This window comes from Balaenoptera ricei, chromosome 2, assembly GCF_028023285.1.
Source record: "Balaenoptera ricei isolate mBalRic1 chromosome 2, mBalRic1.hap2, whole genome shotgun sequence".
NCBI lineage: Eukaryota > Metazoa > Chordata > Mammalia > Artiodactyla > Balaenopteridae > Balaenoptera > Balaenoptera ricei.
In genome coordinates this window covers 17,136,739-17,154,897 of record NC_082640.1, presented here as the reverse complement: position 1 = coordinate 17,154,897, position 18,159 = coordinate 17,136,739, and the positions used below count along the sequence as shown (strand labels likewise).

General features: G+C 41.1%; 1 protein-coding gene across 5 annotated transcripts in view; it reads left to right on the top strand.

The window, feature by feature from the left end:
* The window catches only part of NRP1 (neuropilin 1), a 137,746-nt gene extending 127,304 nt beyond the window's left edge, over nt 1-10,442 (top strand). For 3 of the 5 annotated variants that reach the window (XM_059911479.1, XM_059911495.1, XM_059911474.1), the window contains 4 exons: nt 2,464-2,738; nt 3,230-3,326; nt 5,430-5,480; nt 7,603-10,442. In XM_059911479.1, the coding sequence (XP_059767462.1) occupies nt 2,464-2,738; nt 3,230-3,326; nt 5,430-5,480; nt 7,603-7,892 (713 nt within the window). In that variant the 3' untranslated portion in view covers nt 7,893-10,442. The remainder of the gene's footprint in view (nt 1-2,463; nt 2,739-3,229; nt 3,327-5,429; nt 5,481-7,602) is intronic. The other 2 variants (XM_059911504.1, XM_059911487.1) reach the window with 1 other exon arrangement.
* Nucleotides 10,443-18,159: the final 7,717 nt, after the last annotated feature.

Below are 18,159 nucleotides of genomic sequence, written 5' to 3'. Positions count from 1 at the left end.
TTCCCCTGTGAATACAACCATTAAGTAGGTTGAATAGGCCTCTTTCCATCACAGCTACTTCCTTTCCTAATAAGAATGACAGGGAAATTGGATAAAATTGGACTCCTTCAATTCTGAGACACTTTCAATTGAATCTTAAGACAAGCAGTTTTAGAAAACTTAAAATACTTTGACTGTAAATGGCACTGTACATAGAAATGGCATCAAATTAACCAAATGCAATTAGCTGAAATGAAGGCAGTAATGGTGGAAAAATTGATGCAAAGTGAAGCAAAATGGCTCAGTAGGAGCTGACATTCAAAGGAGGTTAAAAGCTATGTTAGCCAGAGACAAAAGCTAAAAGGCTTGCAGAAGTACAGGGCTAATTGAGAAAACGGAGAGAGCGTCCCCGACCCAGAACTGTGATAAAATCCCTGAAAGGAAAAACATCAGCACTTTATGTGTTGGAGTGTCAGAAAAGGCGGGCTTGTCTTAGATTAGCGGCTGAGAAGTGCGATTCCTTCAGAAGGATTGGTCTCTTTTGTCCTCCCAGACGCCTCGATTTACTTGGCAGTGGTGCCAGGTCTGCCCAAACCAGGAGGAACCCCTGCAGTGCTAGACACACAATCATTTGCCAAGAGAGATGGGTGAGCCCGACATCTGAAAGGCAGGAACTTGTTAACATGAAAAAGTCTGGATGAAAAGAGCCCCCCACACAAGACACACGCACACAGCCTGCCACAGATCATGTGCAGCACTTTGCAAATCAAACGTGGACATTTCTGAAAATCAACACCATCTAGGTACAATAGCCTGCGGCCCAATTTTGAATTTATGAAAGGAATCCCACATGCTTTTCTGCATTTGACCTCTAACAATGAAGCTATGTCCCTCCTTTCAGAGGATTCCCGAAACCCGCATCTTCCTCTGCTTCATTGCACATATGCTATCGAGCTGCCCACATACATGGCAGATGCAGTGAGGGGCACTGGAGATTCAGGTGTAAAGGAGGGAACCCAACCCTGGAGGTGCTCACAGTCTGGTTCCGGGTGGGAAACGGCTCCAGCGCAGGGGGATGAGAGTGTCCAATGGCCGGGGGAGCAGTAGTGGCAGAAGGCAGCACAGGAGGGGACAGAGAAGCAGCCTGACTCAGGGACCATCTAAGCTAAGCATCCTCAACTTCATTCTTCTCCGTAAGATCGGGGACGGGGGGCAGCAGCAAGACGAGGGCATGTCTTACCTGCCCGTCTTGGTGGGCTGAGTGAAGTGGCACCATACACACACAGGTGAGCATCATTTGGTAAATCAGTGGGAGGAAACAGACCCCAGGGGTGACTTGAGTCTGCGTGGTCCAGAGCATCACACGTACTGCCGGGGCCATGGTTTTTATTTCCACCCTCCTTTCATTTTCCCCGCCCACCGGTTTTATTAAGAGGGCTTGGGACCCATCTCAGACAAGCAGCCAGGTGAGGGAGGAAAGCGGCTGAGGACACGTCCACTTCACCTGGACGCTGCTGACTCAGGATGTGCCCACATACGCGCAGTGAAAGAGTATCTCCCAAGCACACCAGCCTCTGGGGCAGCACACCGAACATCCTGCTGCCCACTGAGGCTCAGCGTCAGATCCATATTTTCAGCAGGTACGGTGTCATAGTAGCATTGCTATTTGCAGAGCAAACAGTGAAACACGAGTTGTGTGTTTAGACCAGGTGGTGGCAGAAGGCAGTGCTCCCACAGGAGTTCATTAACAACAGAGTCAGGAGTTAGTCCTCCAAGCTCGGCAAGCATCTCCGTTGCCAAAATGGCAGGTTCTAATAAGCATCAGAAGTACAGCCTCACCTCTCCTGGAACCAGAAGCCCACATCAAACAGGAGCAGGGCTCACAGCTGAGTTTCAAGCTCTCAGGTGTATTTAAGGAATTTATAAGCCATTAAAACAAACTAGGAGGAAAGAATCAAAGTTTAGCGAGAAAAAAAAGATTGCCAGATTATTTGGACAAACTGCAGCTTTATTATCAAGCAGTTACAGTGACCAAAGCATCATCAACCAGAAGTCTACCTGCTCCAATGGTAAATAAATAAGAATACATCTAAATGTTTCCATTTAGTGTCTGTGTTCACATGCGCGCTGCTGAAGCAATCTTAAAGTTGCATGAAAATAGGTCTTCCTGTACATCCGATCTGCTTGCAATGGTGCAGAGACCAACACAAGTCATAGCCCGTGTCCGTGTGACAGTGCGTTCCAGATACGTGGTATCAGACGAACGCTGTTTACAGCCTCTGTCACAAACGTGCTTTCACAGAAGCTGAGAGCAGAGCCTCCAGTGTCAATGAGGTTTCCATCCATTGCCCACTTTCCCTTCCCCTGCACGATTGGGTTCTGGTGCTCAGCCCAGGAGAGAAGGTTTGAGTAGCAGAACTTGATAGAAAAGAGACAAAGGTTCATCCATTTGGCCACTCTCTTTAACACAGCTTTTTGTCACAGCAGGAGATGGCAACTTCATCTACTCCCAAGCTGACGAAAACCAGAAAGGCAAAGTGGCTCGCCTGGTGAGCCCTGTGGTTTATTCCCAGAACTCTGCCCACTGCATGACCTTCTGGTATCACATGTCTGGTTCACACGTGGGCACGCTGAGGGTCAAACTGCGCTACCAGAAGCCAGAGGAATATGACCAGTTGGTCTGGATGGCCATTGGACACCAAGGGGACCACTGGAAAGAGGGGCGTGTCCTGCTGCACAAATCTCTGAAACTTTACCAGGTGGGCCCCCTTCTCTAGGATGGGGCGGGTAGCTGTTTTGTGGTCTCTGGGGTAATATTTGAAAGTTATGCAAATGAGATGCGGAAATCATTCCAAATTTTATTTCAGGTGTTTTGTGAACCTGAGATACTGCTGCAATGTTGATAATCTCAGTAGCATATTTCACAGTCTCCTAGATTACAGACATAGGACCGACTGCTGAGAAAGAAGGGAAAATGCTACTCAATAATTATTTGGGGCTGTCACAATGAACATTCCTTTAATTTGCTGCTTTTTTCCAGTTTTAAATTCTGTATCATACAAAGATACAGTGAGGAGAAGTTTTATGCCATCCCCAAGCAGTTAATATGGATTGAAGAGCGAATCGTGTGCTCTTTCGAAATCTCACGAATTTCATTTACGTGCTGTGACTTGAGCTGAACAAGCATTTGTCAGCACTGTTATTTGGGACCCAACATTTAAATACTGTGAAAATGCTCTCATTTTGTTAGGTGATTTTTGAGGGTGAAATCGGAAAAGGCAACCTTGGCGGGATTGCAGTGGATGACATTAGCATCAATAACCACATCCCTCAAGAGGACTGCACAAGTAAGTATGGGTTGCCGTAGAAACCAAAGCAGCGCTTGCTCAGGGCACTTGTCTTTCCACTGAATGGTCTTTGTCGTGCTCATTTGGAGCTCGAATTTTAATGTGGGCTCTAAGCGCATCCTATAGAACGCGTGGTCTGGTGCAACGGGGCATAAGGCCAGGTCAGTCTACCTTTAGCTGCCCCATTATCTAACCTGGTTCACTTAGAATGTCTGGCTGGTACCCACAAAACTACACAAATAATATGCAATCCAAAGATCATAGCAAAGAAGAGACTCACAGTTTCCAGGCTGTGTACGCCATGCTTAAACATTGTGATGAGAAGTGGAAAACTCAGACATCTGGATAATTCCAAATACCTGAGTGTGTCAACAAGCAGTAGGCCTTTGAAATTTTTTATCACAGTGGATTTAATGAAGATTACATTGTGAATGAATCATAGACACCATTATTCTTTGCTTTATTACAAATAAGTAGATGTTTCTGACTCTAAAAACAGTTGAATTGACTCAAAAGAATACAGGAAATTTAGAGAGTTTGCCTAGTATTTCAGAGTTTATGGATTTCATCGATCTGGTGTATATGAGTAAGAGTCTGACGTAGAAAACCAATTCATTCTCCCAGTTCTTGATATATAATTATACATAGCACCACTAATGGCAATGTAATAGCACAGTAATTAGTCTTAAGCTCCATTTGCTACACTTAAACTTTTGTTATATATCATTATATAATAGGATGTTAATTATAACAAAATGGAATAACCCTATTGGGCAAATTTAAGACAAAGGAGGCCTGTTGGCTATAATGGGTTTTTGGTCATTTCAGCAATTTACAAAGCTTTTATTATACAATGTATTGGATATACGTAATCCCTAAAGTGGCAATAATTTGATAGGGTCGATTGAAGAAATTGGGGGAAAAAGAGGGCAGTGAATAAAGGTCTGCTTCCTGCCACAGTACTTTGCAGACCTTCACAGAAAATAAGGCTTAATATTTAAGTTGCAACTACTTTACAAATTCCCCACATCCAGGTCTACACAGTTGTTAAAATGTATGTTTCATACAGTTACACGGGGCACGTACTACTTGCTTTCCTTTTCCAAGATGAGAAGGTTGATGGTGATGTTTTTGGAATGGGAGAGCAAAAGCTCTACCAGCTGAAACCAAGAAGTACATTCAATCTGGTCCAACAGGTTTTCACTGACCACCTTCTATGTGCAAAGCAGCGTCCGAGTGCTACAGTGAATGTATAGAAGCTAAGACAAGTCCGTGAGCCTTTCTGTTTTCATGTGACTCATCTGCTTAGCTGTGCTTACTGCTGGGCGTTATACTCAGAAAGTCACAGCTAAAGCACCATTAAAACTTTGTATTGCTGTAACAATGAAAAGGCGTCTAAGATAATTCTACAATTATTCAACAAATATGTTTCCTTGAATATTTAGCCATGGATGCTGGGAGATTATCAGCTCTTTGTTAATTATTCATGCATTAATATAACAAATATTTATCGAGGCACTGCGTATGTTCTGAACACTGTTCTAAATGCTGGGGACATAGCAGTGAACCAGGTCCCTGTGCTCTACTCAGAACCATAAGGGATACCAGGACTCCACTCCCTCCAGATTCTTTCTTTTTTTTGGTAAGACACAGGACACAATCTCTGGCCTTAATGAGCTGACATACCATATGAGAAACTGACTAACACTTACGAAGCAGTTATCTACAAAAGCACAGGATGGTAGCCACATGTGCAACTCCACTTCTGTTTTCTATTTTCACCAGATTTCCCCACACTCCAAATGCCAAAACCATTTCCCTCCACCCTGCTCTTCTCCTAAGACAACACTCTCTGCTCCAGCAGTGCTTCCTGGATTTAGATCTGACACCAATTCCCTAGTCATTTAACACTGCCTCTCTATAGCTCTCCAGTTACTTGGTGGGGTCAGATTGTACTAAAAACTCCAAAGGAAACCCAGCAGAGCCATTAGTGTGTGGGGGTGTGTGTGTGTGTGTGTGTATGTGTAAAGGTTTATGTAGTTTGTGTGTATTGTATTTGGTTGGCAGTTCAAATATCTCTTTCAATTTTGTTTGACTTGTCAGAACCAGCAGACCTGGATAAAAAGAACCCAGAAAGTAAAATCGACGAAACAGGTAAATTTGTCTTGCTGACCGATTTTTAAAATATTTTACTGTGGCTTTCAGTATATTTATGAAGAAGCTTTCTGGAACTTTGGTGCCCTGGTGTATCAAAGCAGCTCACGTGAAATAAACACCCACATCCGTGGTACTGTGCCTGGGCTGTCGTCAGAGCGCCCTCTCCGACCTGCTCTGCCGACTTGGGAGCCGCACACAGTAAGAGCGTCAGCCTGTGTAAGGGGGTGAGCCCTGGGGACGTGTGCTACCCTGGCCCTTCCCTGCCTGAGCTGGAAGAGGGGGCTCAGAGGACAATGACGTGAAACACTCTCATTTTATAACTATGGACACAGGAAACTAGTGAAGATGGTTTCTTACCCAAAGACCTGCAATAATTTTCACATAATAATTTGAAACCAACCCAAATTCTTGTTCCTGGTTGATATCCAGATATAATCTTTAGAGAACGGGAGCCCAATTTCTGTGATAATCTGTTTTGTTTGGGCCATCTGTTCCCAGCCTTCTCTACTGAAACCCTCGTTTTGCGATAATGATCACAGTGTTGATGATAATGATGCTGCTGATGATGATGGGGGTTTACTGAGTAGCTAGTATGTTCCAGTCGCTTTACATGAGTTATCTTATTTAATCCTCACAGCCGCTCTCTGAGTGTATTTATCCCCATTTTACAGATGAGGAGATTGAAACTCAGAGCAGTGACTTGGCCTTAAGTAACACAGCAAATTAGATGGTAGCCTCAGACTTCAGACTCATTAACTCGAAAATGTGTGTTTTCGTTGAACACTGCTTTGTGATCCAACGCAAGACATTTGGTCGGAGTTAGGCCTTGCCTGATATTATTTTATTCCCAGAAGTCTCTGCGCCTCCTGCCAGCAGTGGTGGTGTTGGACACTTGCCCCAGCGTCACTCACAGCTGCTGCCAGCAGTTCTGTGCCCTATCCATCAACAGCAGCACCTGTTGCCATTAGAAATGTGGACCTACTATAGCCAGACTTGGACTTGATGGAGACAAATAAAGATGGCACCATGTCTGCGGTTGGTCATATTAACACGTGACTCGTTTAGCTTAGTTACGTAGTCCACGCTGGGTTGTAAACTTTATTAGAGGTTGTTTCAAAACAATGTTGCATCAAGGAGAGAATATTAATATGTCCCCATGGCTTGTTTCCCCCTATTTAGGGACTTGCGTCTCATATTTTTAGTTTTCTTTGATTGGAATCCTTGTTGATGAGAACACCATTAAGTAAACACCAGGCCTGTTGCACATTGACATTTTAGTCTCATTTCTAGTCCCAGGTAATGAGACTCAGAGCTCCCATGTTAGTAATTTCTCATGTTCCACTCTAAAGAAAACATTTCCCCAGTGCCTGAGTGCAGAGCTGTGTGACCATCTCCAGCGAAACCACCAGGGCAGCAAAGATGTTGATTATTAAATGTGTTCTATTCAGCACAGCACTGACCCAGCTTCTAGATTGGAGCCATAAGCCACTTTAAATGTCAGCAGCAGGCATGCCCTCCTTCTTTCTGAAAGCCCTCTCCTTCTTGAGTGAAACCACCATTGACTCAAGGGGGAAACTTGAAGATTTGATAGGTGGTAGCAGTACCACACAGAAGGACAGCTTGGGCGGGTTCCTCGTGCCCGGTTTTGGGATCAGGCAGATGCACCAGGAATGGTTAAATCCCCTTCTAGACAAATGTGTGACGAAGCATTTTGCAAAGTTTACAGACTTCATATCTGTCCAAGGACGATAAATACAGATTACAATCTCACAGATGGTGGGCTGCATGAAATCGAAATTAGATTAGAACCGAACCCTCATTGTTTACCCAGAGTCAGTGGTTTCCATGCGCTAAGCTTCCTGTCAGAATCACAGCACCAACACCCAATACCCTTCCCTCCCACCTTCAATTCCCAGCACTGAGTCAAACCTAAACGTTGGTGTTTCTTGGCGATGGGGGAGCCAAACCCCCGCTGCAGAAATCCCCGCAGGCTCTTGGGGAGGACAGCCCAGTCTGGACATGTGCTTCACTCCTTTCTCTTTCCTTCTTCTCCATTTCTCTGTCTACTGTCATCTGGTACGTTGGCAGCTCACGGAGCCAATTTCGTTTTTCTCCCCAGGGAGCACCCCAGGATACCAAGGCACGGGAGAAGGTGATGAGAACATCTCCAGGAAGCCGGGCAACGTGTTGAAGACCCTGGACCCTATCCTCATCACCATCATCGCCATGAGCGCCCTGGGCGTCCTCCTGGGCGCTGTCTGCGGGGTCGTGCTGTACTGTGCCTGCTGGCACAACGGGATGTCGGAAAGAAACTTATCTGCCCTGGAGAACTATAACTTCGAACTTGTGGATGGCGTGAAGTTGAAAAAAGACAAACTGAATCCACAGAGTACTTACTCGGAGGCATGAAGGCAGACAGATGTGACCAGGCAAGCAGGAGAGTGGAGCGGAGGACAGAGCTTGAGCTGGGGACCGGCTGATCTTTCACTGTTCAGGCTGGAAAGTGCGTTAATGATGCCAAGCCAGGTTTTCTCAGGAGCTTCGATGAGTTCGGCCGACAGACATGAACAACTTAGCTGTGTTAACAATCGGAATCCTGTACAGTCAGCTTCTTTCTGTTGGTTTCTTTTGAATAATCAAATGCTGGTGTTGAGACCAAGTATGATTGACTTAATAATTCATTTGGACTCCCCCTTTCCCTTCTCTCTCTTCCTCTTCTGGATTCTTTTCGGAAACTGCAAAATCCAAGATGCTGGCACCAAGTGTATTCAGTGGGGCCCTTTTGATGGACATGCTACCTGCAGCCCAGTGCCCAGAATATATTCGAGTAACCACATTTCAGTGGACTCCTGAAGCTGGCCTTGTGTATCATCGCCCGCGTCGTGCATAGGCAAAGAAGGAGTAGGATGTTTTCTGTTAAAGTACCGTAGCCTCAGTACCAGTCTAGTGTGTCAGCTCTGTTTGCGAAGCAATACCGTCAGATTTCCTCGATGTTTTCCAGTGTTGTACTCAACCTTGTGCTGTGAACTCCATACAGAAAACTGTGCCATCACCAAGCACTGCTGGCAACTGGGTGTGATGCCGACAACCACAACGAAGAATCCTTGGCACTGGCTGGTCTACGTCCTCTCAAGTGCCTTTTTGTTTGTACTGCTTCTCATTGTGTTACATTAACCCGCCCTGTTTCTCGCTGGTGAAAGCCCTCCTCTTGAATCAAACCCTGGTGGCCCACTGACTAAGAAGAAAGTATATTTTAGTGTGAGATGTCAGCCTCCGGGTAGGCAAGGGCTCCGAAGATTTGGCAACGTGGCTTAATTGTTCTGCTTTTTCCGTAGTTCAATTTCATGTCTCTTGACCCTTTTGTATAAAGCTGCAATATTCTCTCTTACTGTTCTTTCATATGGAATGTATTTTCAAATGTAAACTCTTTCTCTCCTATCTCTCTGTCTTTTTTCTCTCTTAGGATTTAAGCATTTGCCATTATCCAGAAAAGAAACTTGCAGCTTTAACCTGCTGGTAATGGCAAACACTTTTACTAGACTTTATGTTGGAAAATAAATAAATAAGGGAAATTCCTAACTTTGCCCTCCAAAGTCTAACTTTGGTTTCCTTGTTAACTGGTTAAAGTGACAGTATCTTTTTTCCTAAAGCCGTTTGTCTGTCTATTCCAATCAAAATGATCTTCGATAGAAATGTTTGCATTTAATAGAAATAGTGATAAATTGAGAGAAGAAATAATACTAATTGGCTTTCAAGTGAGACCCAAAGGAATAGAGTTCTCCCCATATCCAAAAACAGGAGATTTTTACATCCAAATACACAAAAATGACCCATGAGAGCCTTCTTGTTTTGGTATTGAGTCAGACAAGGGAAGTGGAAGAAAGAACAGTTAATTTAAGAAAGCGACAATAAATCCTGGTGCCTGGGGATGAAGTATTTTAAGATGACAGAGGGGAAGAAAATGAATAAAGTCAAAACAAATGTTTTTAAGAATTCAGTCAGCAGCAACCCTGAAAAAACAGAGACTTGAATGAATGCTTCTAGAAACTTCCAGTGCCTCCCAAACAAAAAGCCTGCCTTGGGGCTGGCAAGACCTAAGCCTCCAATGGCACAGAGAGGTAAATATCTTATCAGGCAGCATTGAATTAACCCAAAGAAGCTTTGGTTGTTTTCCGTGTATTTGTGCCATGCCGTGTTGTACCGTAAGAACTTCCTCCCTTCCGGCACTGCTGTAGGTCTCACTCAAATATATTTGCGGGAGTCACATTTGCATCATGGAGGGGAAAAGTCCATTCATCCTGGTCTAATTGAATTGAGAATGCCTTTTGTTTCCAGGAAAGTATTGATCACTATGAAAGAAGAATAGATTCTTATCTCCAGAGGCATCCATTCAGCCGTTATAATCGTACCAGGATGAAAGCATTAAGACTTGATTTATCTTTAAGGCAACTGGCTTACAGTTGTCTTCAGCCAAGGAAAAATGATACTGCAACTTTAAATTTGAAAGTATCTTGCACTGATAAATATATTTAAAAATTATATGTTTATAAAGTTATTAATTTGTAAAGGCAGTGTTACAAAATGTTCAGTTTATATTGTTTTAGATTGTTTCGTAATTTTAAAAGGTGTAAAATAACATATTTTTTTCTTTATTGAGATCTATAAAGCTTTCTGTAGTAAAATGTTTTCATTTTACTGGTATATTATTGCTTCATGTTTTGTACCATCATAAAATTTTGTGCAAATTTTTTTTACAGAAATTTTTATTTTCTATGACAATATGACACTTGTAAATTGTTGATTCAAAATGAACAGCGAAGCCTTAACTTTAAACGACATTTGTATTCTCAGACACTGAGTTGCATAAAAAAACCACATAGAACTGAACTGTAACTTAAATTCCAAACTATGACTACTACATTCCAAAGAAACAGTTGAATTAAACATTTTCCTAAAATATCCCAAACCTGATGGCTTTTATTATATTAGCTTTGTTATTGTTAAAGAAATTGGTATTATTCCAGCATCAAATAACTTTCAAGATTTTTTAAAGTTCTCTTTTAAAAATAATATCCTAATAAGGAGAGAAGATTAAGAGGACATTTCCTGAAAGAATATCAACCCAAACTGGATACTTGTCAAGATAAGGCATAAAGAATTTGGCATTATAAATGGAAAATTTTCAACTCCAAATCTTGTATAAAATGTTTCTATATTCCATTTTGTAAATTTTTTTCTTTTTTTTAATGAAATTCCCAAATATCTGTTGGTAAGTTTTTTTCTTGTAGTGACTAGATAATAAATCTGACAGTGTTTAGGCATGCAGCTATGCTAAATTTTGAGAAAGGGCAAAGTTGAGCTACTTGGTAATTCTTAGGAAAATTTCTTTTCCATCTGGGACTAAAATAATAGTAGTGGTAATAATAATAATAATAAACAAAGACAAGAGGGGAGGGTAGAGTAGAGTAAATGCTTAAGAAAGCTTGTTGCAACACAACTGGCCTCCCCTCATTCCCACCATCCATGTGCCAGTTGTTCTTTCTTCACCTTCCTCTGATTATAGGAAAACTAAATTCTGAAGCACAGGACCTCCATGAGGGTGGATTGCTCTGCCCACTCTTCCCAGTGAATCAATATTCCTACTTCTCTCTGGACACTTGACACCTTTGGCATCTTCCAGGATTTAACTAAGAAGAGGACATTTTCCCTATTCAGTGGAGTTTTAGGTCTCTCTGCTTAGAGAAAAGAGCCAGAGTTGGGTAATCACTTTACTGAACTTAAACTCTATTTATGCTCATGGATGTTTCCAGAAAACATGATGACTTACAAGGAGTCTACCAGAATTAATCCAGAGATACTTTCTGAAGAACGCTAAGGGCCATAGATTAATGTTTTCTGTTTCATTGTTTGAGAAACCTTAAACATAGATGCTTTTCACCCATTTCTTATCCCTAGTTAGCTGCTAAGCTAGGCTTTTCTTCCTGGGTTTAATGAGCTAAATCACTGTAGAATTCTTCCCAAAGTCAAGAATTAAATAGGTCACGAGGATTGAAACATTTAACTTCAAACATGAAAATTATTTATTGTTCTATCTCCTGTCTTCCCTGCTAACATATTAATCACCACTTGGGCTGCATTGCACTTTACCTTTTTGCAAATCAGATGGATTTTGTAACATTCCATAATGTTTCTGCTTCCCAGTGATAGAGCTGTTGTGTTGCATTAAAAAGCAGTTCTGCCAAGAATTAGCTCTATTTCCCTAAACTCTATCCACGAAGGGGTCTTGAGCATCTTTTCAGCTCAGGGGTTGAGAAGCCAGAGGGAAGGGGTCTTCAAACTGAGTACAACTTAGCACCAAGAAGCAAGTGAGACCAGGATGATCTCTGGCATTTATTTTTAATATTCCAAAGAAACATTGCAAGACGATACAGATAAGAGCATCATATTATCATACGTATGTCACTTCTTAGTAGCAGTAAAGTTCCCGTGAACCAATTCTATCATTTTAGGAAAGAAGGAGTAAACTCTATGGGAATCTTGTATGGTGATAACACTATACTTCTTTATATTGGGAGCATTCTATTTTCACAGCAGCTCTGAGAGCTAAGCTTTGTCATTGTTCCACTTGATAAATGAGGACTCCGAAGTTTAGGCAGGTTGAGGAATGAGTCCAGCACGTATCTGGTCTCATCTCCCCCTCCATTCCTCCTACCACGCCGTAGCCCTGCATGATCTCGACAGGTGCCCACAGAGGGACTGGCTGCTCGAGAACCAGGGGCAACAGCATCACCTGGAGGCCTGTTAGAAATGCAGAGTATCAGGCCACACCCCAGACCTGCTGAGTCGTTTTAACAAGATTCCCCAGATGACCCATATGCCCATCCATTCGGGTCTGAGAAGCACCGACCCCGCCTGCAGGTACACTAAGCTAGTTGTTCCAGAATTTGCCTGGTGGTTTTGAGACACTCAAAGACAGAGAACACATCACTGCAGGTTTCTCAGAGCACTATACAGAAGAGTCTGTGCACAATGCAGCCTGGAAAACAGAAAGTAAAATTAGGAAATTTGAAATCCAGCTCACTTAGCCCGGAAGCATGTTGTAGCCATCCTGCCTGATTGATGGTGAGAGCCCTACATGTGGACTTCTCTGAGAGGAAGAGAATGCTCACAAAGTATGTTGCTTGGTGGAAAACTTAAAGTGCTATAGAGCAAAGCGAATACTCTGTTACTCATCACAGTGTGGTCAGGAGTCAAGGGGGAGGACCAATCTGTGAAGAGTCAAATCTTCCTGTTCAAAAGAAGTTGCCTCATTCATCTCACGCAGTTTACTACTTACCAATGACGTTAAAATCCTGAATGGTAAAAGTAGGCTGAATCCAATTTAATCTTTCTTCAATAATTTCTACTCTTGTTCCTTAGGGTCCTTATTACAAATAAGTGAGAAACTATCAGACAGTAGAGTTTTGTTGTCCAACGGTGACTCCCAAGAAAAGGCTTTTCTTTATAGAAAGATTGTCTCTCATCTCCATGTCTAACTAGAATGGTACCTATTATGATGTAGGAGTTCCATAAACGTGTAACATTCATAGCCAATACCAAATTTTATCACTGCCCTATAAATAGAGTTGGAAAGTCGCTTGCTCTGGCAGAATGTTGGATTGAAATGGACCTGCTGTCTGGTGATGGTACAACTGAGTCTCACCCTTCGGCAGCTTGAATGAGATGATTTCCCGGGATGGAGAGCAGGTTCTGGTCTTTGTGATGCTCCTTTCAGTGATTTGGGCATCTCCCCTGACCATAACTTTTGACATGAGTTAACTTAGCACCCTTCTTCACGGCCCCATCATCATCTTGCAGAGACATGATGCTGGCAAAACTAACGATCTTGATGTAATCCTGTCTGGAAACCATTCCATGGCTTCTTAGGCTGTCACTGCTCTACTTTTGTCCAACTTCTGAAAAATTTCAATGTTGATTAAAATGCTTCTTGACTTTGAATATGCGATGTATTTTTTTTTAACATCTTTATTGGAGTATAATTGCTTTACAATGGTGTGTTAGTTTCTGCTTTGTAACAAAGTGAATCAGTTATACATATACATATGTCCCCATATCTCTTCCCTCTTGCATCTCCCTCCCTCCCACCCTCCCTATCCCACCCCTCTAGGTGGCCACAAAGCACCGAGCTAATCTCCCTGTGCTATGCAGCTGCTTCCCACTAGCTATCTATTTTACGTTTGGTAGTGTATATATGTCCATGGCACTCTCTCACTTTGTCACAGCTTGCCCTTCCCCCTCCCCATATCCTCAACTCCATTCTTTAGTAGGTCTGTGTCTTTATTCCCGTCTTGCCCCTAGGTGCTTCATGACCTTTTTTTGTTTGTTTTTTTAGATTCCATATATATGTGTTAGCATACGGTATTTGTTTTTCTCTTTCTGACTTACTTCACTCTGTATGACAGCCTCTAGGTCCATCCACCTCACTACAAATAACTCAATTTCGTTTATTTTTATGGCTGAGTAATATTCCATTGTATATATGTGCCACGTCTTTATCCATTCATCTGTTGATGGACACTTAGGTTGCTTCCACGTCCTGGCTATTGTAAATAGAGCTGCAGTGAACGCTGTGGTACATGACTCTTTTTGAATTATGGTTTTCTCAGGGTATATGCCCAGTAGTGGGATTGCTGGGTTGTATGGTAGTTCTATTTGTAGTTTTTTAAGCAACCTCCATACTGATCTCCATAGCGGCTGTATCAATTTACATTCCCACCAACAGTGCAAGAGGGATCCCTTTTTTCCATACCCTCTCCAGCATTTATTGTTTGTAGATTTTTTGATGATGGCCATTCTGACCAGTGTGAGAAGATATCTCATTGTAGTTTCGATTTGCATTTCTCTAATGATTAATGATGTTGAGCGTTCTTTCATGTGTTTGTTGGCAATCTGTATATCTTCTTTGGAGAAATGTCTATTTAGGTCTTCTGCCCATTTTTGGATTGGGTTGTTTGTTTTTTTGATACTGAGCTGCATGAGCTGCTGGTAAATTTTGGAGATTAATCCTTTGTCAGTTGTTTCATTTGCAAATATTTTCTCCCATTCTGAGGGTTGTCTTTTCATTTTGTTTATGGTTTCCTTTGCTGTGCAAAAGCTTTTAAGTTTCATTAGGTCCCATTTGTTTATTTTTGTTTTTATTTCCATTTCTCTAGGAGGTGGGTCAAAAAGGATTTTGCTGTGATGTATGTCATAGAGTGTTCTGCCTATATTTTCCCCTAAGAGTTTGAGAGTGTCTGACCTTATATTTAGGTCTTTAATCCATTTTGAGTTTATTTTTGTGTATGGTGTTAAGGAGTGTTCTAATTTCATACTTTTACATGTACCTGTCCAGTTTTCCCAGCACTACTTATTGAAGAGGCTGTCTTTTCTCCATTGTATATTCTTGCCTCCTTTATCAAAAATAAGGTGACCATATGTGCGTGGCTTTATCTCTGGGCTTTCTATCCTGTTCCATTGATCTATATTTCTGTTTTTGTGCCAGTACCATACTGTCTTGATTACTGTAGCTTTGTAGTATAGTCTGAAGTCAGGGAGCCTGATTCCTCCAGTTCCGTTTTTCTTTCTCAAGATTGCTTTGGCTATTCGGGGTCTTTTGTGTTTCCATATAAATTGTGAAACTTTTTGTTCTAGTTCTGTGAAAAATGCCATTGGTCGTTTGATAGGGATTGCATTGAATCTGTGGAATGCTTTGGGTAGTAGAGTCATTTTCACAATGTTGATTCTTCCAATCCAAGAACATGGTATATCTCTCCATCTATTTGTATCATCTTTAATTTCTTTCATCAGTGCCTTATAATTTTCTGCATACAGGTCTTTTGTCTCCTTAGGTAGGTTTATTCCTAGGTATTTTATTCTTTTTGTTGCAGTGGTAAAAGGGAGTGTTTTCTTAATTTCACTTTCAGATTTTTCATCATTAGTGTATAGGAGTGCAAGAGATTTCTGTGCATTAATTTTGTATCCTGCTACTTTACCAAATTCACTGATTAGCTCTAGTAGTTTTCTGGTACCATCTTTAGGATCCTCTATGTATAGTATCATGTCATCTGCAAACAGTGACAGCTTTACTTCTTCTTTTTGAATTTGGATTCCTTTTATTTCTTTTTCTTCTCTGATTGCTATGGCTAAAACTTCCAAAACTATGTTGAATAATAGTGGTGAGAGTGGGCAACCTTGTCTTGTTCCTGATCTTAGTGGAAATGGTTTCAGTTTTTCACCATTGAGGATGATGTTGGCTGTGGGTTTGTCATATATGGTCTTTGTTACGTTGAGGAAAGTACCCTCTATGCCTACTTTCAGGAGGGTTTTAATCATAAATGTGTGTTGAATTTTGTCAGAAGCTTTCTCTGCATCTATTGAGATGATCATATGGTTTTTCTCCTTCAGTCTGTTAATATGGTGTATCACATTGATTGATTTGCATATATTGAAGAATCCTTGCATTCCTGGGATAAACCCCACTTGATCATGGTGTATGATCCTTTTAATGTGCTGCTGGATTCTGTTTGCTAGTATATTGTTGAGGATTTTTGCATCTATGTTCATCAGTGATATTGGCCTGTAGTTTTCTTTCTTTGTGACATCTTTGTCTGGGTTTGGTATCACAGTGATGGTGGCCTCGTAGAATGAGTTTGGGAGTGCTCCTCCCTCTGCTATATTTTGGAAGAGTTTGAGAAGGATAGGTGTTAGCTCTTCTCTAAATGTTTGATAGAATTCGCCTGTGAAGCCATCTGGTCCTGGGCTATTGTTTGTTGGAAGATTTTAAATCACAGTTTCAATTTCAGTGCTTGTGACTGATCTCTTCATATTTTCTATTTCTTCCGGGTTCAGTCTCAGAAGGTTGTGCATTTCTAAGAATTTGTCCATTTCTTCCAGGTTGTCCATTTTATCGGCATAGAGCTTCTTGTAGTAATCTCTCATGATCCTTTGTATTTCTGCAGTGTCAGTCATTACTTCTTTTTCATTTCTAATTCTATTGATTTAAGTCTTCTCCATTTTTTTCTTGATGAGTCTGGCTAATGGTTTATCAATTTTGTTTATATTCTCGAAGAACCAGCTTTTAGTTTTATTGATCTTCGCTATTGTCTCCTTCATTTCTTTTTCATTTATTTCTGATCTGATCTTTATGATTTCTTTCCTTCTGCTAACTTTGGGGTTTTTTTGTTCTTCTTTCTCTAATTGCTTTAGGTGTAAGGTTAGATTGTTTATTTGAGATGTTTCTTGTTTCTTAAGGTAGGATTGTATTGCTATAAACTTCCCTCTTAGAACTGCTTTTGCTGCATCCCATAGGTTTTGGGTGGTCGTGTTTTCATTGTCATTTGTTTCTAGGTATTTTTTGATTTCTTCAGTGATCTCTTGGTTATTAAGTAGTGTATTGTTTAGCCTCCATGTGTTTGTATTTTTTACAGATTTTTTCCTGTAATTGACATCTAGTCTCATAGCGTTGTGGTTGGAAAAGATACTTGATATGATTTCAATTTTCTTAAATTTACCAAGGCTTGATTTGTGACCCAGGATATGATCTATCCTGGAGAATGTTCCATGAGCACTTGAGAAGAATGTGTATTCTGTTGTTTTTGGATGGAATGTCCTATAAATATCAATTAAGTCCATCTTGTTTAATGTATCATTTAAAGCTTTTGTTTCCTTATTTATTTTCATTTTGGATGATATGTCCATTGGTGATAGTGGGGTGTTAGAGTCCCCTACTATGATTGTGTTACTGTCGATTTCCCCTTTTATGGCTGTTAGTATTTGCCTTATGTATTGAGGTGCTCCTATGTTGGGTGTATAAATATTTACAATTGTTATATCTTCTTCTTGGATCGATCCCTTGATCATTATTTAGTGTCCTTCTTTGTCTCTTGTAATAGTCTTTATTTTAAAGTCTATTTTGTCTGATATGAGAATTGCTACTCCAGCTTTCTTTTGATTTCCATTTGCATGGAATATCTTTTTCCATCCCCTCACTTTCAGTCTGTATGTGTCCCTAGGTCTGAAGTGGGTCTCTTGTAGACAGCATATATATGGGTCTTGTTTTTGTATCCATTCAGCCAGTCTATGTCTTTTGGTTGGAGCATTTAATCCATTTACATTTAAGGTAATTATCAATATGTATGCTCCTATTACCATTTTCTTAATTGTTTTGGGTTTGTTATTGTAGGTCTTTTCCTTCTCTTGTGTTTCCTGCCTAGAGAAGTTCCTTTAGCATTTGTTGTAAAGCTGGTTTGGTGGTGCTGAATTCTCTTAGCTTTTGCTTGTCTGTAAAGGTTTTAATTTCTCCATCAAATCTGAATGAGATCCTTGCTGGGTAGAGTAATCTTGGTTGTAGGTTTTTCTCCTTCAGCACTTTAAATATGTCCTGCCACTCCCTTCTGGCTTGCAGAGTGTCTGCTGAAGGATCAGCTGTTAACCTTATGGGGATTCTCTTGTGTGTTATTTGTTGTTTTTCCCTTGCTGCTTTTAATATTTTCTGTTTGTATATAATTTTTGATAGTTTGATTAATATGTGCCTTGGCATGTTTCTCCTTGGATTTTTCCTGTATGGGACTCTCTGTGCTTCCTGGACTTGATTAACTATTTCCTTTCCCATATTAGGGAAGTTTTCAACTATAATCTC